This window comes from Vipera ursinii, assembly GCF_947247035.1.
Source record: "Vipera ursinii genome assembly, chromosome: 3".
Taxonomy (NCBI): domain Eukaryota; kingdom Metazoa; phylum Chordata; class Lepidosauria; order Squamata; family Viperidae; genus Vipera; species Vipera ursinii.
The window spans coordinates 266,234-291,239 of NC_139516.1; the positions used below are offsets into that span (position 1 = coordinate 266,234).

At 58.2% G+C, this 25,006-nt stretch overlaps 1 protein-coding gene across 1 annotated transcript in view; it reads left to right on the forward strand.

Annotated features, from left to right (window-relative positions):
* The window catches only part of CDH22 (cadherin 22), a gene marked incomplete at its 5' end in the record, with an annotated part of 47,287 nt that extends 29,053 nt beyond the window's left edge, over positions 1-18,234 (forward strand). Inside the window, 4 exons of the mRNA XM_083357403.1 lie at positions 11,583-11,704; positions 11,999-12,116; positions 16,360-16,611; positions 17,325-18,234. Of these exons, the coding sequence (XP_083213529.1) occupies positions 11,583-11,704; positions 11,999-12,116; positions 16,360-16,611; positions 17,325-17,842 (1,010 nt within the window). The 3' untranslated portion in view covers positions 17,843-18,234. The remainder of the gene's footprint in view (positions 1-11,582; positions 11,705-11,998; positions 12,117-16,359; positions 16,612-17,324) is intronic.
* Between the last annotated feature and the right edge of the window lie 6,772 nt (positions 18,235-25,006).

Below are 25,006 nucleotides of genomic sequence, written 5' to 3' on the forward strand. Positions count from 1 at the left end.
GAGGCTCCCCCGCCTTGTCTTTGAAGCTGCTGCCCGGCGCTTCCCCTCCTTCGGGGCTCAGCTGTGCCGGTGGAAGAAGCCGCGCTCCCTCGCTTCGGAAGGGGCCGGTGCGGCAGCGGATGCCGGATTTCGCTGAGCGCATCATCCAAAGCCAGCGAAAGGAGGACGACGCTTGTCTGGATGGGAGGTGGGAAAAGTGGGAGGGAAGCAGGAGCCCCACACTGACGGGAGGGGAGGGGAACTCTGCCCCCTCCCCGCCTTGATCCAGCAGCCTCCGGTCTGGGCTGTGGATGAAATGCCCAGATTCCCAGGCAAAACCTCCCCCTTCTGGGCAACTCCGGGGGTGGGGGGTGGGTGGGAGAAGGTGGTCCTGTGTTGCGGAACAGCTTCTGCCTGAAGTCAGCCTTGCTGCCCTCCTCCTCCCCCCACCCCCCACGCTATGGGCCCTCCAGATGCAGTTGTGGGGAATTGGGAGCCCCTCCATAGCTGCTGCTCCTGCCCGTCGAGGTGAACCCTTTGCAGGCTGTGCGGAGTCACACCTTGTACCCTCCCCCGGCCTGCCTGCCATGGGCTCCCCTGGCCAGGTTGCCTCAGTCGCCCTCGGCGTTGCCCTCCAGCCAAAGGGCGTGCCCAGAGGCTGCCCACACAAGGGAAAAAGGCCGCCTGGGGCAGCCGCACATCCCTCCTGGCCGGCACCATACAGGATGCTCGCCTTAGTGGGTCTCCTTGAGGACATTCAGTCCATCCCTGCCCCCAAAGGCCGACCGCGGCTGCCAAGGGAGGGGAGCTCTGTTCTCAAACCGCTTCCGTTGAGATCCAGCTGTGCTCGGGAGTCACTCCTGGCCTGCTTCTTGCAAAGCTCTTTCGGCAGTCCAGGGGGGCTCTGCCCCCCCCCCTCCGTATTGGGGGGAGACCTCTTCCTCCAGGGAGGGCCCCACTGGTGCTGTCTCTGCCTTTCTCGGCCCCACTTTCTCCTCCGTCGAGTCTGGTCTGACTGGGCAGAACGGAGCGAGGCGGACGCCTGCCGCTTGGCATGAGGCTTCCGTGGGTGCCAGCTGGAACTGCGTCGGCCTTTCCTGAAGCCGCATCACGCCAGGGCCCCCGATTCCTTTCATTTCGTGCCCCCGTTTATTCCGTCGCTTTTCGTTCCCATCCCAAGCAAAGAACCCTCAGGAATAATTTCCGCTTGTTTCTGGCAGGAAGAGATGGAGGCAACCTCGGGGGACGTTGGCCCAAACACTGGCTGCTCCGCTGAAGTGCCAGCCGAAGAGGGTTCAAATTCTGCCGGAAGCATTTTTGTTCTGGCTGCTCATTAAGGAGGACAAAGGAATTGGGGGGAGGGGGGCTTTTGATCCAAGGGGGAGGAGAGGCTCCAGGTCTGCTTAGCAGAGGCAGAAAAGGTGCCCCCCCAACACCAAAACCTTTTGGGTCTTGCCCTGGTCCAAGGGCAGAATGTTCCCCTCTGCCCGAGCTCAGAAGGCGTCAAGGGTGGAAGCGGGCATTGCTCGGAGGGAGCAGCTCGGCAGGTCGGGTGCCGGGTGCCAAGGACCAAATGCAGGCGGATTCTCAGTGGCCAATGCTTGTGCAGAAAAGAAAGGGGGGTTAAAGCCGTTGGGGAGGCATCGGCAGGCATGGGGGGCACTGAGTGGCACGGTGCGTTTGGCGGGTGACGGCCTCATTCCTGGGCTCGGCTGCCGGCAGGCTCTCTGCTTCCCAGCCCAGCCGAGCCAGGTGCCGGGCCAACGGGTTGAGCAGCCGCTGGGAGGCCTGTCAGGCGGCATTAGTGCCTGGGCAGGCGGTTGGCGGCTCTCCTGTCAGGAAGATCTGACTCATCCATTTTAGCTGTCTAGGCGCTCCTGCTACTGACATTATCCTTAACGTTTTGTAATCATGAAATATTAATGGCGGATATTGAATTTAAAGTGCAATTTATGTCTGAATCCCTGGCTGGAAAGGGCAGTTGCAAAGGTAAGCCTGCAGAGTGCCTTGCAAGGCGGGGGGGGGGGGAGATTCGGCCCCCGGAGCCGGCAGGGAAGGCAGAGAGGGGCGTGCAGGGTGGGAGAGAGGCGCCCATCCCCCACCCAGGCCATGCCTCCTTTGAGGACAGGAGCAGGAGGGCCCCCCCCCAGCGCAGCCTTTGTGGGGCACAGCTGCAGGTAGGAGGGAAGCAGGAACCCCGCAACGGACGGCTGTAGGGAGCCCCAACTTCTCCATTTTCGATGGCGCAAATGCCGTGGCCTAACTTTGAGGTGGCGGCTATGTCCGGCCTTTCTCCCCTGCCCGATTTTGGAGAGGAGGGCTGAGCTTGCCCAGGGATTTGGGGCAGCAGCTGGGCTGCCGTGGGTCCTGCCCTCTCAGCTGGGCACCGAGCTGTGGTTGTGGCTGGCCGAGAGGACGGGGGCCGGCTCATCAGGTGGACCTGGGCTCCCGGCTGAGGTTTGTGCCAGGGAGCCGTTTGCCTTCCTTGGCTCTGGCAGCGGCCGGTGGGAGCGGAGGGGACGAATCCCCCGCCAGGGCCCGGCTTTAACCATAGCCACAGTTTGGGCCGCTCTCTCGTTGCCTTTGCCCCCCCCCCCGGGAAGGAAGAGGGGAGCAGAAGTGCCCATGGTGGTCCCGGACCCCGCAGAAGAGGAGTGCCAGGGAAAACCACCGGGCATCTGGGCGGGGTCTCTCTCCATGCCAGGAGCAGGCGGGGGTCTCACCCTGCTTTCCTGGCACTTGGCTGCCATCTGGGGCAGAGGCTTTCCTGCCTTGGGGCTTGGCACTGGGGTGGGGCGTTCTCCCCCCCCCCTCTGCCTTACCTGCTTGCTGCAGCCACCACCTCCCTGCTTGGGCTGGGTGTGGGGGCCCCCGTGGCTGCCCCTCAGTGGGACCTTCCCAGTTCAAATGCATCTCCCACCTTCAAATAGATTCCTCCTGCTCCCCCCCCAATTTGTATGATCAGCTCGGCTTGTGGGGGACTCTGCTCCCCTGGGTTCCAGGCCAAAGCCCTTCTCCCCTGTGGCCCTTGGGCCCCAAGCAAAGAGGGGAGCCTGAAGAGCCAAAGAGCCCTTCGTCCTTTCCTCCCCCCACATTCCCATCCATTCGTTCACACACACACACACACACACACACCAGTCCAGCCTCCCTCCCCCAGGCAGCTGGTCTCCCACCACCAGTCCGGATCTCACATTCACCCCCCAAACTAGCTGCTAAGGAGCGACACCCCAGAATTCTGGGGGTGGCTGATCAGGGCCAGGATGTGCCTGCCCTGCCAAGCATCCTTGCTTTGCACAGCCCCCAAGTGAAATGGGGCGCGTAGGCAGGGTCCCCCTGGGAACCCCTCTTTCCCGGCCCTTCATGCCCCACCCCACCCCAGGTGGATCTGCCCTCCCCCCCATGACCTCTGCAAAAGAGGCCCCACCCCTCCCACTGCTCCTGGCTCCACCTGTGGGTCTGGAAGTGTCTCCTGCCCAGGCCTCCCTCTATGGGGGGGGCTTCTGCTGGGATCAGCAGGTGCCAAGCCCCCCCCCCCAATGGTGTCCTCAGATTAATGGATTCCAACTCCAGGAGGAAATGTAGAAAAACGGCGTGTTTAATTTTAATTTAGGAAACTATTTAGGTAGCAGCCTTGTTTCCTTGCTACTGTCAATCACGTTTTCTCAAGGCTGACATCAATTAGTTTAAAAATATTGAATGTAATTTTGCCTGACACAACATATTGCAGTCTCTGCAAAATATAATTTATTTTAGAAGAAGAAATAATTAAACTAATTTGCATGTCAGTCAGCCAAGCTGGGACGCTGGGGAGGGAGCTGCTGGCGGAGGCAATGGATTCCCCCCCCCCGTGCCACTCTGGGGCACAGCCCTCCCATGGCATCACACCCCTGGGCTCCACCCGGGGGCAGCAGCAGCTTTTCCAGGGCCAGGAGCCCCACGGGACCGTGGGCGCCACTGGGGAAGCTGAAGCTGGGAAGGGGCTAGAGGGGGGCAGAGGGGGCTGAAAGTGGAGGTGCAAATCTCCACACGCCGTAGACAATACTGCATTTAAGTCAGCAATCCAAGCATTTAAAAACCGTTTTATTTCTATCATCTGTATTGATCTATCTATCAAATTCATAGGGGCCCTGCTTCACACAAAGTGACTCTGGGTGGCTTACAATAAAACCGCTGACTGGGTGACAAGGTAAATTCTGCCTCCCCCTCAACTAAGGCGGTTTTAAAATAAAAAGTGCTTAAAGTCCATTCATTGAAGGAAGCAGGGTGGGCGTCTCCCACTGCCTTGCAAAGGCCTGGCCAAGCCCCAGGTCTTGGCGGCTCTTCTAAACCACAGCTGGGGGGGGGCTCTGGATCTGGGGGACCCTCCCTCCAGAGAGCCGGCCAGGCTGCAGGGAAGGTGACTTCTGGGGTCTCAGGAGCTTGCTTAATCCAAGGAACCCCGAGGGCCCCAACCCTGCCAGGTTGAGTCAGCCGGGCAGATCCTATGGGGACGGGCTCTCCCTCAGGCACCCAAGCCCTGCGTTAGGCAGCGCTCCATGGCTGGAGACCTGCACACACACACACACACACACACACACCACACACACACACACACACACGAAGGAAACCATCAGCCGGTGCCGCTCAGGCAGCAGAGCTGCTTGGTGGGCCCGCCTTTACTGTCCGCACCTCTGCCTTCTGGAGCAGTTGAAGCTTCCAGCTGGTCTACAAGGACAGCCCCATTCAGTCAAGCTGCAGAGTGACTAGAACTCACACCATTGTCTCAAGCCCCCCCCCCCCGATCTAGGAAAGGGTGCAGCTTGCGCACCAGATGAAGTTGTGCCAAAGCCTTCTTGGCCACAGCTGACATCTGCAAGGGCCTGGAGTACAAGCAGACCCTCAGGTTGCGCATCAACCTTGAAGGGGGAGGTGCTACCTCTTCTGGGCAGCCCGAACACCCACAGACACAGATACACACAGACACAGACACACACACACACACACACACACACACACACACACACACACACAAACACAGGTCAGCCTTGCTAGAGCTGGGCCAGAGGCAGATCTTCCCCATCCAAATCCACAGCACCTCCAGGCACTGGGACTGAACCTTGACAGCCTCACCTGGCTGGCCCAGGGTTCAAAGAAGCAATTGCAGTGAGCTTAGAAGCAGATTCATGCAGGTGCTGAACAGGAGAGGAGAAAGTACCAAGGCCTGCAGCACCCCACAAAGTGGACCCCTCCCCTCCCCCCCAACACCCACTGGAACTGACCCCTGAGAAGAGAGGGGAAGAATCTGCACAACACTATTTGCCACCGTCCCCAGCGCCCAGAGAGTTGGGAGCCACCTGTGTGCTGCAGCTGCCGAAAAAGCCAGCACAGTGCTAAGTTGCATCAACAGAGGGATAGAATCAAGATCACGTGAAGTGTTGATACCACTTTACAAGGCCTTGAATAAGGCCACACTTGGAATGCTGCATCCAGTTGTGGTCACCTTGATGCAAAAAAGATGTTGAGACTCTAGAAAGAGTCCAGAGAAGAGCAACCAAGATGATCAGAGGACTGGAGGCTAAAACAAATAAGGAATGGTTGTTGGAATTGGGTATTTCTAGTTTAACAAAGAGAAGGACGAGGGGGGACATGATAGCAGTCTTCCAATATTTGAGGGGCTGCCCCAAAGAAGAGGGGGTCACGCTCCTCTCCAAAGCACCTGAAGGCAGGACAAGAAGCAACGGATGGAAACTAATCAAGGTGAGAAGCAACCTAGAACTAAGGAGAAACTTCCTGACAGTTAGAACAATTAACCAGGAACAACTTGCCTCCAGAAGTTGTGGGTACTCCAACACTGGAAGTTTTTAAGAAGAGACTGGACAACCATTTGTCTGAAATGGTATAGGGTTTCCTGCCTGAGCAGGGTGTTGGACTAGATGACCTCTAAGGTTCCTTCTGACATCATCATCAACATCGTTGTTGTTGTTGTTGTTGTTGTTGTTATTATTATTATTATTATTATTATTATTATTATTATTATTATTATTATTATTATTATTCACACAGTCAGCCAGATGTTCAGACTGGATTTGGCATCTTTGTCTGCCTATCGAGTCCTTCCGAAGGACCTGGGATAGGCAGATGTGGATGTTTGATGGTATTACAGATCTCGTCGCAGGATGGAAGCAGTTCCTAGTAAGGCTGCCTTTTGCAATTGACTGAGGGCGAATTTGTCAATGTCGATGATGGTGTTCAAGTGGTGCTCCAGTTGTTTGGGGATTGCACCCGAGGCGCCCATTACTATTGGAACTACCCTTGCTTGCCTTTGCCACAGCCGTTCTATTTCTATTTGTAGGTCTTTGTATTTTGTGATCTTCTCCAGTTCTTTCTCGTCTATTCTGCTGTCTCCAGGCACTGCCACGTCCACTATCCAGACTTTATTTGTCTTCCTTATCGACAATTGTTAAGTCCGGGGTGTTATGTTGCAGGTGCTTGTCTGTTTGAATTCTGAAGTTTAATTTTATCATTTTCTATGACTTTCTCTATTTTATGATCCCACCAGTCCTTGCTTGCAGACAAATGATATTGCTTGCAGATCTTCCAATGCACCATTGTTGCTACTTTGTCGTTCCGCTGCTTGTAGTCAGTCAGTCTGTGCGATCTTCTTGCAGCAGCTTTACCGGGTGGTCCACTGTTTCTTCAGCTTCTTTGCATAGGCGGCACTGACTGTCTGTTGCTGTCTTCTCAATTTTGACTTTGTATGCATTTGTCCTTAAGGCTTGGTCTTGTGCAGCCAGAATTAGTCCCTCGGTCTCTTTCTTCAACTTTCCTGCTCTTAGCCATTGCCAGCTCTTGTCATTATCTGCTTTCCCAGCTGTTTTTTAATGTACTGGCCGTGTAGTGCGTTGCCTTCCCATGCCTCTATTCTGTTCTTCGCTTGGTCTTTCTCGTAGGCCAGTTTGGTCTCTCCAGTAGTCAGTAAGACTTCCTGATATACTAATTTCAGTGCATCTTCATCACTGTCCTTCAGATATTCTTCCAAAGCCATTTTTTCTTCTTCAGCCATTTGATGTCCTTGCAGCATTCCACGCCCACCTATTTGCAAGAAAACCACCAGGCTCACCAGTACCAAAAGCCGCTAAGGGGTTTGGGTGGAGACCCTACCACTGTCCTGGCTTGGCCACAGGGCACCTGCACGTGTGACCCAGGCTGTCTAAATTGCTAAATCCTGGCCCGGCCGCCGACTCAAATGGGTCCAGTTCCTCTGTTTCCTCCGGGAGTCTCCCCAGGGCAGACCGACCCACCGCCTCCACAGTCTTCTCCAGAGAGGCAAGAGACTGACCGACTGAAAATCGTTGGTGTGCTGCAGCTCCACTTCCAAGGCCGGGGACCCCTCCCCGTCTTCCCGAAAGACCCGACAACACAGCCTGCACACAACTGCTGACCCCTCCCCGGCTGCTTCGGTTCTTGGCATTTTTCTTCTGAGTTCAACTTTGCTTTAAAGTTGCTTTGCTTGTGGTTTTACTTATGAACCCCCCCCCCCCCACCGGGAAGGTTGCTTTCTTTGCTAAGCGCCTCCTCTGTAGACACTGAGAAGTAGACCAGCTCAATCCCACTGTCTGGTAAGCGCTGGCCGGGACTCCTCTTTGGAGAAGGGTTGCAAAGATGGCTCAAAACGAGAGCCTCTCTGCAGCCGAGCACCCCCCAGCACGCTCCCCCCACACCTGGGACCGCCACGCTCCAGAGGGCGCCAGGGCCTCCTGAGCACCCCCTGCCTTCTGGAGATCCGCTCTGGGCCTGCGCTGGTCCCCTTCCGTTCTCCTTGCCCGTTGTGAAAAGATGAGATAAAATGGGAGGTGGGACGCCAAAGGGCCCCCCCCCCGTGCGGTTTGTTTTCTCCAGTTCTGACCTTCGGAGAGCCAAGATTGCTTAGCTAAGACCCTCCATGTTAGGTATGGTACGGGAGGATGTTTTCTGGGGGGCTGGGGGGGGGTCTGCAGCCAGTCATGGCAATCAGGAGGAAGAGGGGAGGCTTCGGTCTCTCTTGAAAGGGCCCTTGGAGTGGAGGAGGGGACGGGGATCCTCCCAGCTCCCATTATTTCTGCCCTTAAAAAGCCTTCAGATCAGATGCAGGAACTTAGCACTAAATAGTCAGATTTTGGCACCATCATTTTGGCCTATTTTAGGGAGAATGTTTAGGGTGGGGGAAGAAGCTTCCCACAGGTTTCCTTCCTTCCTTCCTTCCTTCCTTCCTTCCTTCCTTCCTCCCTCCCTCCCTCCCTCCCTTTTTCTTCCTTCCTTCCTCCTTCCTTCCTTCCTTCCTCCCTCCCTCCCTCCCTCCCTTTTCCTCCCTCCCTCCCTCCCTCCCTCCCTCCCTCCCTCCCTCCCTTTTCCTTCCTCCCTCCCTCCCTCCCTCCCTCCCTCTCAAAATTCTAAGCGTTTTGCCTGCAAAGCTGGCCCTTCCCAGTGCATTCTTGGGGGGCCAGAGGGAAGGTGTGGGCCCTGAGCCTCCTTCGCTGACCTGGGCAGGCCCGGCTGCTGCAGAGACACAGAGCTGCGATCCAGCTGCAAGCCTGGAGGAGGGGTGGGGGGGGTCCAGTTAGAAGCCACCTTTTGCTCATTAGCTCCCAAGTTGGATGACCCAGATATAAAGCCAATTAAGTGAAGATCAGCCGAAAACAGGAGGAGAGGTTAACACTGAAGGCACCTCTGGAAAGTCAACCCCTTTCCCGCTTGGGGAGTTTGTGAAATCTCAGCCATTGGCAAAAAAATCATAGTAATTGGAGGCAACAGAGAGCTTTTCCTTGGGGAGGGCTGGGGGTAAAACTGGGGAGGCCAGGCGGGGGCCAGGAAGAGCCAGTCGGAGAATGCCCCAGCTGGGGTTTCCTGAAGGTGCCCTGGTGCAGACCGGGCTGCACGGAGGGGTCCACACACCCGCCCAGACCCAGCTTAGCTTCTCTCGCTGGGCCCAAAGCCACGAAGCCTGTTTGAGCTGAAACAGGAAGGAGCGCTTGGCAGGCACCCGGGAACAGCACGGAGTTAATCTGCAGAATTCATTAGCCCAGACTTGGATGGCTCCGGAGGGGAGGGGAGATTGTCTCAGACCCCCTGGGCCCCCACCCGGCTGGGCTAAGTCTCCTTCAGGGGAGACAGGCAGCCGAAGGGCGGTGGGGTCTCCGTTCCCCTTGCCGGCCAAGGGGAGAGAAGGGAAGGGCCCCGCCTGGCCCCCGAGGGCCCCTTTCAGCCACTTAACTGATGCCTGTCTGCAAACCAAGCCTGCGCTTGAGACACAGACATTCCCCGATCCGGGGAAGATGGTCAGCTTTGACATTCAAGGAGATTTATGGCTTCCAGTAACTTTCTCCAAGCAGCCCCCCTCCTCTCCCAGCCACGCTTCTTCCTTTCTTAAGAGAGGCACTGATTTAAAGCAGTGGCCCCCAACCTTTTGGGCACCACGGACCGTTCTGTGGAGAAAGGGTTTTTCGGTGGATCCGAGGGGGGGGACTGGTTTTGTGTGCTGCCCGCATTCCACAGATGAGGTTGGTCTTTCTTGCGCTGCCCGGTTTCTGGCATGCCCTGGACCAGTGCCAGTCCAGGGACCCTGGGTTGGGGAGCCCTGATTTAATGGCCCCAGAACCTTCTGGGTGGCCCTGAGAGGCTTCCTTGGGGGGGGCAGTTGAGACCTTCCCAAGTGCATCTGGCAGCACCCTCCCCCCTTCTGGCACCAGGGTCTTTGCGCCCTTTGTGCCCACAACCTGCTCTCTGTGCACCTCACTAGCCAGCATGGTTGACTGACAGCCTGATTGACAGAGCAGGCTTTCATCCTTCTGGAACAAAGTGGAGAAAACGCTCCTTCTCTTAGCCTGTTTCCAGGTTTCCTTTAATTCTGAACCCCTTAAAAGCAGTTAAGGGCCCTGGTGGTCACAATGCAGCACTGCAGGCTAATTCTGCTGACTGCCAGCAGTTTGGCAGTTCGAGTCTCAGTGGCTCCAGGTTGACTTGTCCTTCCATCCTTTCGAGGTCGGTAAAATGAGGACCCAGATTGTTGGGGGCAAATGCTGACTCTGTAAACCACTTAGAGAGAGCTGCAAAGCACCGTGAAGCGGTATATAAGTCTAAGGGCTATTGCTATTATGAATCACAAAAAGAAATCCAACCTTGTCAGCGAGTTTCTTTTGCTCACTCTTCTATTTTCATGGGACTTTAATATTCTTAATGATTCACCTGGGGCAGGTAAGAGGTCCTGTGACCTGAAAAACAGGATGCAAATAAATTCAGGAAATCAGAATAATGGTGAATAACTGCAGCTAGACAGCAGATGAGTGTTCACCAATGGGAGGAGCCTGCAGATACCAGCCCTGGGAAGCACAGCCTGGGGGCAAGCACAGGTGCTCCCCCCACAGGCCCATAGTGCACATGGCCAGGCAGCCCCCCCCAATGCAGAGGTTGTCAGGAGGGGGCTCCAAAGGGCTCAGACCCAAGGATAACCATGGCCAGGCCAGGTGCAGGGGGAATTCCTCCCTCCCCCGTACAAAAGTGGGGAGGGGGGAGCTTTCCTCGGGAACCCATAAGAAGGGGAGCTACCCTCACCCTCAAGGGACATGGGAACCTGCCAAGTGTTCGAACCCGGGTGCCAGTTGATGCGTGGCTGTCTCCCAGGGTCTGTGGGCAGCCAAGATCTCTCTTCAGCTGCCTCACCCTGTTGGGGCAGGACTGCCAGAAGGGCAGAGCACGCACGCACACCTGCTCCGACTCACAGCCACAGGCACATCTGCTCCCAGAGCAGAGCTGTCTTTCTGTAGGGCCTCTGTTGCCTCTGTATGTGGGGGGGGGCCTTCTTGCACACCTGGCAGGCCCTGGGCCTCCCTCCCCCCTGTGCTTTGGGGGGGGGTATTCCTGCAGGCTTCTTTGTTGTAGCTGACCCATGGGAGGTGGGGGTGGGTGGGAGGAGGGGCAAATGGAGTCCTGGGGGCCATCATTCAGAGGCAGCTGCTGATGGGCCAAGAGGGGGTGGGGGGTGGCGCTCAGCTAGGGGGCTCAGGGAGGTGGGTGGCAGCTATTTATTAAATTTGTATGCCACTTGTAAGGTGACTCTGGGTGGCTTGCAGATAGGAAAATACATATATATGTCAATTGTTAAAATTAAGATGACTTAAATAAGAACTTCTTTAAATAAGTTAAAAAAGAAGAATAATCCAGGATTTACCGCTAAAATTGGCACTTTGTGTTTCGAACATTGCTGAAATGTAACAATCTTCCCTGTTTGTTGGCAATGCTGTAAAACTCAACAATTTTGGAAACAACGTATTACAGAATACTGATATTGAAGGGCCGAGCCTCGGTGGCCTGCTAAAGACCGATCTTTCCCTGCCTCTTGGGGAATTTGTGCATTTTTGTGTGCTGCTTGCATGCTAATCAGGACTTTCCTGCAGCCAGCGCCCTCCCTGGCCCTGCTGAGCTTCCGGCAGCCTCGCTCCAAGCCAGAAGCCCCACGATATTCTCTCTCTCTCTCTCCCCCCTGCGGTTGTGGTGCCAGCCTGGCATCTGGGATGGCGTGGGGGCTGCTGCTGCTGAGAGGTCCACTGCCTCAGCATGTGGCTGTGTGGGTGTGTGTTCATTCGTTCCAGACAATCCTACTCAAGTGTCCAGGACGGTGCTCAGAATTCGCATCCTGGACGTCAATGACAATCCGCCTGAACTGGCCATGCCCTACGAAGCCGCCGTCTGCGAGGATGCCAAGCCAGGAGAGGTGCAGAGGATCAGCCCCATCGAGCGGGGGGTGTTTGGTCTGGGGCAGGGGCGTGGGGGGGAAGCCCTTTTCTCCGGGCCCTTTCCTGGCACTCAGCTGCAGGCTTCCGTTCCTGGGCCTCCCGGCGCCTCTGCTTTGCCGTCTGCTGAGCTCCCCAAGCCGGCCCAGGGCCCACTCCTGGGGGGCTGCACCTGGGGCTGGCCTGGCCCTGCTTGCCCTCTTTGTGCAGGTTTGTGGGGGGGTGCAGCGCCTCCTGCTGCCTCCCCCAACGGCCCTCCACGCTTCTTCCCGCAGCTGATCCAGACCATCAGTGTGGTGGACCGGGACGAGCCCCCAAGCGGCCATCGCTTCTATTTCAGGCTGGCCCCCGAGGACCCCGGCAGCCGCCACTTCTCCTTGCTGGGCATCACAGGTACGCCTCACCTGGGGAACCGGGTGTGTGTGTGTGTCAGGCCTAGGGAGCCACTCCGCCCGCTGGCCTGCCTGCACATCTGCCATGTCTCCCTGGGTTTTGCCCACGGCCTGGTCCTCCCTGGCCCCCCTCCCACTGCCCCAGAGGGCTCCGTCCCCCACGACCCTTCGGCCCTCCCAGCTCCCCTCCCTCCCTCCCTCCCTCGCTGTCGCAGGCACCGCAAAAATACTGTGGGTGACAAACTGCCGCCAACAGCCCATCTGTTTCTTTGTACAAATTTGTAGCTAGTTTTGAGATGTGATTTATAAATATTGCTGTAGGAGCCAAGATGAGACAGTGATGGATGCCAGCCCAGATGGAGGCTCTTCCTTAAATCTCGCCCTGCACAGTGGCCGAAAGGGGCCACGGGAACGCCACCTGGCACCTGGACTTGCCCTGCCCAGTGCAGGCCTGGCACACGAGGGCCCGCTGGCCATGCCTCAAATGTGGCCCTGCCCAGCTCCCTTCCCTTACGGGGCCTGGGACCGGCAGGTGGCCGGAGGATGTCGGCTGATTGTCCCCACTTTACCTCTCGGGGGTCCTTCCCCACCTGAGCCCAGGGGGCAGGGAGGGTCTCCGGAAGTTGACTCCCAAAGGGGATGGGCAAGTTTTACTGCCCTGCACCCCCCTTTTCCCCTCCCATCCGAGAGTTGCTCAGCAAGGAAGGTTAGTGAGGATTATGTTTCTGGGCTCCCACAAAAGAGGAAAACAATTGTCTAATGGCGGTTAAAGCAAAAAGTTTTCTATCTCACAATCTGCAAGAGTAACAAGGAAGAGGTAGCAGCCCGTCTTCCAGATCTGCCCTGAGTGAAGCCAACTCCGGGGCCCCCCATCCTCCCGGCTCCCTTGCTGCTGTGGAGGTTTCTGGACCAGCCCTGGAAATCAATCAGAGCCGCTAATATACAAAATCAATTGACTGATGAGGTGCCATCTGGTTTGTGCCGACATTTAGCAGCCACATAGGTGGATCTTCTCTGGGAGGGTCTGTCCCCAGCCCAGCCCCCCAGTCTTCCCAAGGTGCCCCCCTCACTGCTGCAGCCGCGTCCACCTTATGCTGCCTTTTTCCTTCTGGGCCTGATGGGTCCAAAATATGAGCCTTTCAGCCTGGTTGTCGGTGACATGAGTGGAAACACTGTCGGGGTGGGGGGTGTTGTCCCCTCACCTGTTTATATGTTTTCATTGTGTTCTCACGAATCTTCTCCAACGCTATCATTCAAAAACGTCGATATTCTTTCTAAGCCTTCAAGATTTGCTTCCAGCGAGCGTTGCAGGGAAACTCTTCCGTGCATAGTTTTTAACATTTAGTAGAACGTTTGGTGGCACCTGGAAATTATCCAGGCCCTTCCCTGCAGGAGTCTCAGCGTATCTTTTGGTGCTGGTCCCTTTGCTGCTAAGAGGCCATTCTGAAAATCAGAAGCCCCGATTCGAGGGCTGGAGCCACGGCCTGGGCCTGGGCCTGCTCCTCTTCGCCTTCAGCCGTGGTCCTCTTTTGCACTCTGCTCCTGGACTCTTCTTGCCTGAGCCGGCAGCCCGTTTGCATTGTCGACTGCCAGGACGGTGTCCCCGGCACGGTGTGGGATATTGATGTTTCTTCCTCCCACGTTAAAGCCCCACTCATCTTTTTTCAATCTGGCCTCTCTCGGTGTAGAATGAAGTCTCTTGGTGGGATAAATAGGTGTGGGGAGATAAACAGCCTCGTGGCACCCCTTTGCCAGCCTGGAGCTGCTCTCTTCCGCCATGCTTCCTCTGGGCTGGGGTCCTGGGCATACACAAGGAGGGGTGTGTGTGGGGGGGGGTTTCCCAAGTTTGCTGAGGGCATTCCACAGCTTGACACAATCCAATCTGGCCTTTCCCTAATCAATGAAGCGGCCGCGGGCCTCTTTCCGGTCTTCCTTCCTCTTCCTCACCCAGCGGACCTCGGCTGCTCTGTCGCTTGTTCCTTGGCGTTTTCTAAAACCGGCTTCAACTCCAGGCACGTCCTGTTTCATGTAGGGCGCTAATTTGTGTAGAATGATTCTGAGAATCATTTTACTAGCATGTGAAATTATGGATAACGTAGTAGAATATATTGTGTACTCTGTAAAGTCTCCTTGGTGTCTCTGAACTTGTTTGCTTGCAGGCGTTTCATTACGCAACCAGGGAACATCGTCAGCGCAAATGAGTGCGTGTGTGTGTGTGGGGGGGAGTTGTCTACAGCCGGCCGGCCGGCCACTTTGCGTGGGGCCTCTTGCTCTGCAGTTCTTCGTTAAGCTCCTAGAGGAGACCTTTGTGTGGCCTTCTCTTCCCGGCAACATCCACCATCTCTTTCGACCGTTGCTCGTTTTTGGCCATCGCTTTTCACAGGCGTCCTTCACTGGTTTCCGCCCACGGCTCCTCTGGTCCACTAGCCGTGGGACTCGGGGCCTCGAAGCAATTCCTTGGGGATGGCGGTCCGTGCCGAGGATCCGATCGTGGGAGCCGGTCGCTGAGGCTTCTGCTGCAGCTTTCGCTCGACTTGGGAAGTTGCGGGCGAGCAGCTTGCGCCATCCCCCCACCACGTCTTTGCCATTGGAGCCGAGCCCCCTCTCCCCGGAACAGCGATCCAGTCGATTTGATTTCTGTTTGCTCCGTCTGGTGGTGCCTGTGAACGGAGAGATGGGAGACTGGATTAGCCGTGAAGAAATAATTAGATTGGCAGGAACCGAGAGCCCATCCTCCCATTTCATTTGAGTTTCCCACTTCGGCTTCCAAATCTGTTTTCCTCCCGAGCATTTCCAGCACGGGCATCCGGTTCCCAGCCAGGAGCAGCCCCTCCCCCCTTGCCTGGTCTGCCCGCTTCAGATGCAGCTTGACCATAATAGCCATCAGCTGCTTCTTCTTCTTCTTCTTTCTCCTCCTTCTCCTTCTCCTCCTCCTTCTTCTTCTTCTTCCTTCTTTCTTCTTCCTCCTCTCTCCTCCCTCCTCCCTCCTCTTCCTCCTCGGTGGTTGGAACATAAACTTGAATGGATGTCAAATTAAAGGATTGTCCACGGTCTAATAAACATTATTTGGTCCTTGATTGCATTGTGGCCAAGATCAGTTCTCGCTACGCCCTTCCTGGCGGTAAAAGCGGTGCTGGGTCTGCTTCGTTCTTTGTGTCCGGAGTCATAAGGGACGGCATTCTCTGACCCAAGGTGCCCGGTGCGAGTCCGTCTCAATTTGCTGATGCCTGAGATGTACTTTGTAGTCCTTTCATTTCATCTCTCTCTGGGGGGGGGGCTTTCCCGTCTTGGTGCTTCTTGGGTCCCAGATTTCTGCCTTCGGATTTGCTTTTCCCATCCAGCAGCATCAGCAACTAGAGGTCCCAAAGGCCTTAATGCAGCCGTCTCATTCGGACAGTCAGAGGAGCCATTCGGACTGCTCGGCTCCTCCTCGGGGCAGGTGGGACCCGGTCATCAGCCATGTTGCATTTTCCACCCACGTGTTTCTCCTGGTGAAGTCCAGGGGGGGCTTCGTCACGCCCCCCCCACGCAGGAGGAGTCGGGTCTGTCACGAAAGGGAGGGTCTCCTCCAGCGTCTTCCCCTCTAGGCTGCCGCTGGACTGACTACCATCCCTTGGCTGACCCTGCAGGGAATATCTACTGGTGGCCTCCTCTCCCAACAGTCTTCGCTCATCCCTCCCAGGGAAAATATACAAAGGGCAACTCCAAAAAGATGAAAGCAGCATAAAACCCTCAGGTGCTCCTGAGGCCATCTAGCCCAACCCTCTCAGACCAGGAATCCAAATGAAAGCATCCCGATGCCAAATGGCTGCCCAGCCTCCACTGCCACCCGAGGGACCCCTCCCCCACCTCTTCAGGCTCCTGGTCCCACTGCCAAACCCTCTTTTGGCCAGCAGCCTGAGGCTCTCCTTGGCTGAGGTTCCCAGCCCAAGGGGGCAGCCCCCCCCCACTGCCTGCTGCAGGATGGGCAGGGTCCTTTCCCCCCCCTGCTCCAGCTGGGGGAGCAGCAGTAGCACCAGCCGGCTTCCTCCTGCAGGGGAGTATGTGTGGTGGTGGGGAATTCTCGGGGGGGGGCTCCCTAATGGGTTGTCTCACCTAGCGAGCTCTGGGCCCTCTGCAGAGGGATGGACAGGAAGAGGCGTTTGGGTGGCAGGGCCCGAGTGGGCGGCACCTGCTTTTGGGGGGGGGCTGCAGGGGTGGTGCCCCTCGCTGGCACTCCCCCACGGGTCTTGCTCTCCCCGCAGACGACACGGCTGGGCTGCACACTCAGCACCTGGGCTTCAACCGCCAGGAACAGGACCTGTTTCTGCTGCCCATCCTGGTGGTGGACGGTGGCCCCCCCACCCTCAGCAGCACCGGCACCCTCACCGTCCGCATTTGCGGCTGTGACGACACCGGCACCATCCAGTCGTGCAACACCACCGCCTTCGTGGTGTCCCCTTCGCTCAGCCCTGGTGCCCTCATCGCCCTGCTGGTCTGCCTCCTCATCCTCGTGGGTGAGTTTCCCCCCCCCAGGTGCCCTGGGCTTCTCTGACACTCTGCCCCTTGCACTGCACTGCCCCAGGAGGCCGCCTGGCTGAAGAGTCGCTGCCGGGAGGGCCTGCAGCTGGCACGGCCACGTCTTGCCTGCAGCCCTTGTGGGAAGTCCGGGTGGGGGGGGAATCAGAGCCAGAAGCAGCCGTCCAGCCCCAAGGCCCAGGTGGGCCTGCCTTGGGCTGCTCAGGTCCTTTTTGCTGCACCCGGGGCGGCCCCCAGTCAGGCCAGTCCCCCAACGCGGTGCAGGTGGGCTTCCTGCCCTCCGTTCAGGGGGCACGAGATGGACGAGGCCCGTCTGCAAGCGGCCCCTCCCCAGAGCGGCTTCCTTGGAGATTTCAGGGCCTGCTTGCAGGGGTCAGCCGGGGAGGAGGGCCTGGGCAGAGAGGAGATGGGGGCGTCTCTGGGTCCTGGTGGAGGAGGCAGGTGCCCGGGGGCTGTCACTGCACATTTTTTTTTAGTTTGTCAGAAAAGTTCATTTCTAACTGTACATTTCCCCTGCTCTCTCTGCACCTGTGGTGATAGCTTATCTATCACCACAGACGGCCGGGCACAAGGATGACTCTGGGCCCTTCCAAAGCCCCTCGGCTGGCAGGGAGGGGTGGGGTCGGCCCTTGCCAGGGGGCTTCTTCCACTGCCTGCCACTCTCCCACCATGTCTCCCCCCCCGGCTGCAGTGCTGGTCCTCCTGATCCTGGCCCTGAAGCGGCACCAGAAGGGGCACCTGCCCTCCGAGGAGGATGAGGACATGCGCGACAACGTCATCAAGTACAACGACGAGGGCGGGGGCGAGCAGGACACCCAGGCCTACGACATGTCGGCCCTGCGCAGCCTCTACGAGTTCGCCGAGACCAAGGGGGGGGACGAGAAGGGGGCGCCCCCGCCGCCCTCGGAGCTGCACTCCCTGCCCCAGTGGCACCAGGTGCCAGACCTGGACTTCTCCCTCTTCAGAGACTACATCAGCCGCAAAGTGGGGCAGGCGGACGGCGACCCCTCTGTGCCCCCCTATGACTCCTTCCAGACCTACGCCTTTGAGGGGGCCAACTCCCCACTGGCCTCCCTCAGCTCCATCGCCTCCCGCTCGACCGGCTCCGAGCAGGACTTCTCCTATCTCGGCGGGTGGGGCCCCCACTTCCGGCAGCTGGCCGCGCTCTACGCCGGGCCCCGGGCTGAGGGGGACAGCTGGGAGACCTAGGCCCGGTCCAGCCAGGGGACGCAATGCCACCGGAGCAGGGCTCCTCAGGGCCCCGCAAGTCCCCCCATGGACCCTGGCCCTCCTGCAGGGGGCTGCCTTGGGGGCTTGGTGGGAGGAGGCTGGCCTGACCACCAGCGCAGCCCCTTGGAGCCCCATCCTCCTCCTCCTCCTCAGCCATTAAGGCTCTCCCCCTCTCTGGAGGAAGGACCAGTGCCAGGCAGCTCCTCTGGCAAATTATCATTTAAATAGATCTGTGTCAGGAGAGAGCTGCCTGGGTGGGTGAGAGGGGGGGGCGCCTTTTGTTGCCAAATTGATTTTGTCCCTTGATTGTCGGCCTTTGACAAGTTTTGATTTGTTAAGCAGTGTCTCTGCCAAGAGCCCAGGCGCTCCTCCTCCTCGCTGGGGGCTTTTGTGGGGTGGGGGGGTGGGGAGGGAGGCACCCGGCCCTGGGCTCCTGGCCAAACGCTCTGGCCAGTCTGAGATCCAGGCGCAGAGGCTCCCCCTGGCTGCCCTTCCCCCATCCTCCCTGCTGCCCCTGCCCCCCTTCCTCTGCAGGCTGGGGGGGTGGGGAGCCAGAGCCAACCAGCGCCCTTCTAGGCCTGCAGCCTTCCTGGGGGACCCTCATCCCCCCACTCCATTTGGAAGAGGCCCTGGGGGAGCTGGGACAAAGCTGGTCCATGGTTCCGGTAGCAGATGGTCCCCCTACGCCCTTTGCCCATGGCATTTCCTAGGCTGCTGCCCCCCCCCCCTTGACTGGCTGACTCCTCCTTGACTGAGAGGCCTTGTCTCAGGATATCTGCCCATCCCTTCCTCTCCCCCAGCCCCTCTGACCACTGTGACCCCCCCTCCGGCCGCTTCTGCCAGGGGCGGAGGGGAGGCTGTTGGCCCTTCAGCTCAGGAACTTCCGTGGCTCTTTTCTGGCCCCAGGTGGGGAACCAGCCCCTCCCCCTGTGCAGCTGGAGCAGAGGGGCTCTCGGACAGGCCAAACAGGGTATCTGACATTTTCCATCCGGCCTCCCTCGACCACTGCTGCACGCAGAACAGCCAGGGGAGGGGGTCACACGGACCCCCCCAACACTGCAGGCACTGAGCCCTCCCTTCCCCCACTCCAAGTGGTGAGGAGCTGGCAGCCCCCCTGGAAGTCCCAAGCCTTGTGAGCCTTCAAGGTCCTTCTGGGATGTGGAATAAATCATTTCCTTCTCATCTGTGGGGCCTCCATTCTCATTATTAGGGTGGGAATGGCCCAGGGGTCCCGTTGGCACCTGGACGAGTGCAGGTTCTGGGAGGGAGGGAGGGAAAGGCAGCTTTGTGAGCTGAGCCTCAGGGAGGGCCTGCGGGGGGGGGGGGAGCTCTGTCTGCTGCCGGACTCTTCTGACCGCATGCAAGGAGGCGACTTCATGCTGATCCCTGCCAGAGATTCTGTGGACTTCTTGAGTTGGTGTCCAAGAGGCCGTGAGGAGCAGCGGCCTTTGAAGATGGCCTGGATATGTTCGGTGGGTACTGAATGCAGAAGGCAGAGAGCGGGGGGGGGGAGCAGGGAGTCCCTGTAGCTGCATAGTGCCAACTTGGCAGCTGTTGCCCTGCTGGCCAGCAGGATCCCAGGCCCAATTTGAGGTGTTTTTCATCCCAGAGCTGGTTACACTCAAAACCACCCGATTCAGGTGGAGTCTTCCCTCAAACTTGACAACTTTAAGACCTGTGGACTACAACTCCCAGAATTCCTCAGCCAGCAAAGTTGAAGCCCACAAGTCTTAAAGTTGCCAAGGTTGAGGACCCTCGCCCTAGAGAGTCCCCTCTCCACAGGGGGCGGGAGGGGTCTGGAGGTTGCAGGTCCTCCAGCCATCAAAGTTCGATCCCGCTGCTGCAGAGGCGCTCCTGGCATTCCAGCAAGCAGGAAGGACCTTCCGTTTTAGGCAGGTGCCTGGCATAGAAGGAAGGGGGGGGGAGCTAGTCAGCTGCTGCAGACTAGCTTTTGCTGTGGCTTTGATGCTGGTGTTGGTTGGGTGAAGTGCTATGGAAAATCAGGGTCCCCCCCTCCATTGTGTCTAAGCAAGACTTGGGGTGCACAGAATTTGGGGTGGGAATTATGCTGTGATTCTACCGCTTGTTCATCCCAGATGCCCCCCTCCCCCGTTCTGTCCTCCTTGCCCAGGCCTGATCAGAGGTAGCCCCAACATTGGGGTGGGGGGAGGGGTCAACCAGCCCACTTGGAAGGAGCCTGGAGGGAGGGGATTCTGGGCTCTCCGCGGCTGCCTCCACCCCTCCCTGCCCCCAGCCCAGCATGTCGCCCCCCCATTGCTCAGAGGTCTCTGGGCGGACCTCAGGCTGACCGTCCGGGATCTTTGCTGACCCCCGTTTCCCCCTCGGGCAGGCCCAGCTGCGCTCCGGCGCTCCGCACCTGCGGGACACGGAAGCGCGGAGGCAAGAGGGAGACTGCCTGAAAGGAAGGGATGGACGTGGCTGACGCCGGTCCTTCCCCCACCCCCAAACCTAATCTGCTCTAAACGGCCGTTCCTGGGTCCAATCAATAGGCAGCTGCTCGCGGCGGCTCCGGTGTAATTCACGGTAATTGCACCGGCAGTTTGGGGAAAATTACTCCGGAGCTGCAGGAGGCTCTGCCGAGGGCCGGACCCCGCAGGGGGGCTGGGGCCAGGTCTCTGCTCGTGGGTAAGGGGGCAGCGGAACCGGAAGAAGCAGCCCCCCCCGTGCAGCTGGCCATCTACCTGTCCTTGAACCGTTGCCCCAAAGAGGGGGGCGGGAGGGGGGCGTAAACACGCGTCCAGCGGTCTTGCAAAAGAGATTCGGGGGAAGGGGCTCTTGCTGCCTTGCTCCTGAGGCTTAGGACCCGCTTCCCTCCTGTTCTCCGCCCTCCCCTCCACCCTGGCACCCTCGGCTGGGGCCGGGAACCCGGGGGGCTCCTGCGGTGCAGCACTCCTGTCCCTCAGTCTGGACCCAAAGGAAGCGTAGAAGCCCCCACACACACACACAGACAGACACAGAGGTGGGCCAGACAAGCTGCTCCTGGGCACCGGAATGAAGACCATCCCAGGGCTGGGTTGGGGGGGGCTGTTACAGAAAGAGGGGCCAAGAGGTGGTCAGAGCCTCCCCATGGACCCTTTACCACCTGAGGAGAGAGAGGAGCCCCCCCCCCATCAGTCAGTTGCAAAAGGCAGCTTGACTTGGAACAGCTGATCTCTGGAGGGGAGGCCTTCAGCGCCATCAAACATCCACATCTGCCTCTCCCAGGTCCTTAGGAAAGACTCCATAATAGGCAAACAAAAATGCCAAATCCACTCTGAACATCTGGCTGTGCGACAAAGTCGAGAGATAGATAAAATTAAAGGAACAGGTTTTGAGGAAGAAGACCTCCCCAGAATCCCCTCCCCCCAAAAAACAAAGGTTAGAAGAATAGGAAGGCCCGGCAGATGCCGGAAGGAGCCCCAGCAGGAGGGGTGCCCGGCTCTTCCCACAGAGGGTGGCCAGACCGCCTGGTCCTCGGAGGGCGGCAGGCACAGGGCGAACCGTAAGCAGCAGAGGTGCCCATGGTAGACGGGGGCTCATTGCCAGAGGTTTTGCGCTCTGGAACGGGGAGCCCAGCTGGGACCCCAGAATCTTTCAACCGACCTTCTCTCGCCTCCTGCTGGTCGGGGGGTGGGTGGGGGGGAGAAAGGGGAAGAAATCACTTTGGGGTCTAGGGTCTGAGGCTCACAGTGAGGGAATGAAGGCACGGGGGGGGGCGAAGAGAAGGAACAAAAGCTCGCCGGAGATGTTCAAAACAATAAAAGACGACGATGCTGCGTAGCAGCAAGACAGGAAGTTCACCTCCTGGGGACAGATCTGCCTTCTCCATATTTTGCCCCAGCCGCCTCTCATCCGCGGAGCCCTCAAAGGAGATCACAAACACCCCCCAAAGCCTTTGAGCCTCTGGAACCTCAGGAATCTCTGCTGCTCAGGTAGGGAGAGCAGCACGAGCTGCAGCAGCCCATGGGAAGGGGCTTCGGGGGGGGCTCTTGGCCCAGCTGCGCATTGTTTGGGGCAGGAGGAGCTGACCCCGATGCCCGGGGCCCTTGTTCCCCACTCACCCAGGCGCCTGACACACGCCCTACGTGGGGCCGGCGTTATAGATGCCAGGAACCTTCAGAGGGTGCCAGATCCAGTGGTGGGGCTGCTCCCGGTTACTTGCCCACAGGCGCACATCAGACCCGTTTTGAAGGCCCTTTGATGGCTTCTTCCAAGTGCCATTCGAAGTGCTGGTTTAAAAGTCCTTTGTTGCTTAGCCCTGGCTTGCCTGCCAGGCTGCATCTCAGAATAACAGAATGGGAGGGGACCTTGGGGGTCTTCTAGGTCTTCTGCTCAGGCTGGAAGCCCTATATCTCTGACCACTGGGGTGGGCCATCCCTTTGGGAGAAGCAGCTGGCTCTCACCCATTTGGGGGAGGTTTGGGGTGAGGCCCTGATGCCTGGTTTTCCTATTTCAGTGGTCCCTTGCAGCAAGTCACTTTGCCCCCCACCCATCAGCAGCCTGGAAGCCTCAAAGGGAACTGTTTGAAGGGGGGCGCTTGCGGCTTGTGCAGATGCTGCATTTCTATTCTAAGTTTCTGTATCTTTAATTTTTACTGTTATTTATTGTTTTTCATAAGTTGTGGGCCACCGAGAGCCCGCTTGGCCATATAAAAATGATAAACAATAATAAAGAAAATATCCAACTTTTTAGAAAGAGCGCGGAAAGCGTAGAAAACTGCAGACTATGGGTCTGTGGGGATGGTGAAAATAATGCACTGACTACTTGGAGCCGAGGTGGGTTGCTAATTGACCGCCTCCCTTAGCAAACATCGGTGGGTTCCTATTTGGGCCCAGCTAGACACGATTCTGCTGCTGGAGGAAGGAGGGACGCAGGGCAGAGAGGCAAGGCAAGGCGGGGAGAGATCTTGACCTCAGCAGATCCGACCTTTGAGGGCCAGGAGGGGTCAATGTCCCAGGGCCCCCAATGGACACTCTGAGAAAACCTCTGGAGGACCGGTGAGTCTCAAGAAAGCTTCATCAAAACAGCCACCGTTGGCCCCGTCTTTAAAAAGGGAAAGGTGCCCCCACGATGCTCCACCTCAGCTTCATGTCAGTTGTCAAGCTAACGTCCACGCCGGAGAACGCAAGCCTGAAGAACGACGACGTGGCACGGTTGACTGCAAGAAAACCTTTACTACGAAGAAATCCATGCAAATACAAAGTCAGCGTTGGGAGCTACTCGCCCCCAACGCGCCTTTTATCCCGTGCCTGTAACTAGGCAGCAGCCCCACCCATGAGCCCCACCCCTCCCCCGCGCAGACCAGCATCCGCCTGGCCTGCGTAAATACCCCACCCCCCTACTCCGTCGACCCACGCCCAGCTCCTCCCACTGGTGCCAAGATCCCCAGCGTGCAGAAAGGTGTAAGCCCAGCAGCCCCCTCCCCCGCACCCTAAGGTCCCGGGCGTGCTCCCCACCACCACCGCAACACCCTGCGCCACAACCATGGCCCCCTGGCAGCCCCCAAAGTCCGGGCGCAGCTGTACAGCGCCCCGCGTCGCTGCCGGCTTGCAAGCAGCTGCAGCTTCCGGGGTCGCGAAGCAACCGCCCACGCCCACATGCACCTCCAACACAGCTGCCATGCCGCCGTCAGCCCCGCGAAGTCCCGTGAGGCCCGCGTGACCGCTGGTGGCCGTCTCTAGCCGCTTCCCAGCTGCTCGAGCCGTGCGACCGCCGGCGGCTGTTTCTGGCCGCTGCTCAGCTGCTCGGGCCATGCAACCGCCGGCGGCTGTTTCTGGACGCCTCCCAGCTGTTCGAGCCGCGCGACCGCCGGTAGCCATTTCCAGCTGCCTCCCAGCTGTCCGTGCTGGCGCGGGTTCTCTGTGGCCGCTCGTGGCTGTCTCTGGCCGCCTCTCAGCTGTTGGTGCGGCTGCGGGTCCGGCGTTCGCCCGCCGTACGGCTGGTGAGTGCGGGCGCGGCTGGGCCTTCTCCAGTGCTGAGCAGGTGCTGCCGGTTGTGCTCCCCTGGTTCCCTCTGTGGTGTCGAGCCCGTAGGGCTCGACATCAGTACTGGGCAAGGCCTCCAAGGAGCAGGTTTATGAGTGCCTGGACAGGCAGGCTGCAATCAAGAGGAGCCAGTGAGGGGTCACCCCAAAGATACTGCGCCAGCCTAGCCTCTTCCCCTCTTGGATTGTTTCCAGCTTAGAGCAGGGGGTGGGGGTAGATGTAGGGCCCCTGGACTTTGCCGAGCCTTTCACAGAATAGAACAGACTCGCAGAGTTGAGAGGGAGCTTGGAGGTCATCTAGTCCAACCCCTGCTCAGGCAGGAGACCCTCGACCATTTCAGAGGTGGCTGTCCAGTCTCTTCTTGAAAGTCTCCAGTGATGGAGCATTCACAGCTTCTGGAGGCAAGCCCTTCCGCTGATTGATTGCTCTCCCTGTCAGTAAATTCAAAGAAGAAAGGGTGGGCGATTGCCCCAGAGAGCAGGCCAGGCCCTGGGGGTCAAGCCTGCAAGGAAGGGCAGAGTGGCTAGGGAGGACTTTAGCAATAGCACTTAGCATTTAGACTTATCTACCGCTTCACGGTGCTTTGCGACCCTCTCTGAGCAGTTTACAGAGTCAGCATGTGGCCCCGAACAATCTGGGTCCTCGGAAGGATGGAAGGCCGAGGTGACCTTGAGCCGGTGAGAGTCGAATTGCCAAACTGCTGGCAGCCGGCAGTCAGCAGAATTAGCCTGCAGTGCTGCGTTCTGACCACTGCACCATCAGGCCCTTTCTGACAATTTGGGGTGCCCACCTCCCCCCAGCGAAACGGGCTTCTGTATGAAGTGGTCAGTTCTCCTTCCTCCAAAGAGAGCATCAGAAAGATTCTGCACCAAGCAAGGCTGGACCAGTGGCGCTGCAGTGTCCCTTCCGATTCTCTGGCTCCAGGCCTTTGATTCTAACAGGGATGGGACTCTAATGGGTGTGTGTGTGTGTGTTTGTGTGTGCGTGCTTTTGGCAAAGGGTTTGAGAAAATTGGCATTGCTGGGTAAAGGCTCCTGTCTGGTCTGTGCGCTCCCACATGTGGAGAGGTCAAGACCTAATGGGAATCTATGGAGTCATAGAATCCTAAGATTAAAGGGATCACAAAGGTGATCTAGGATCCTCTCCTCCATGTGCAGAA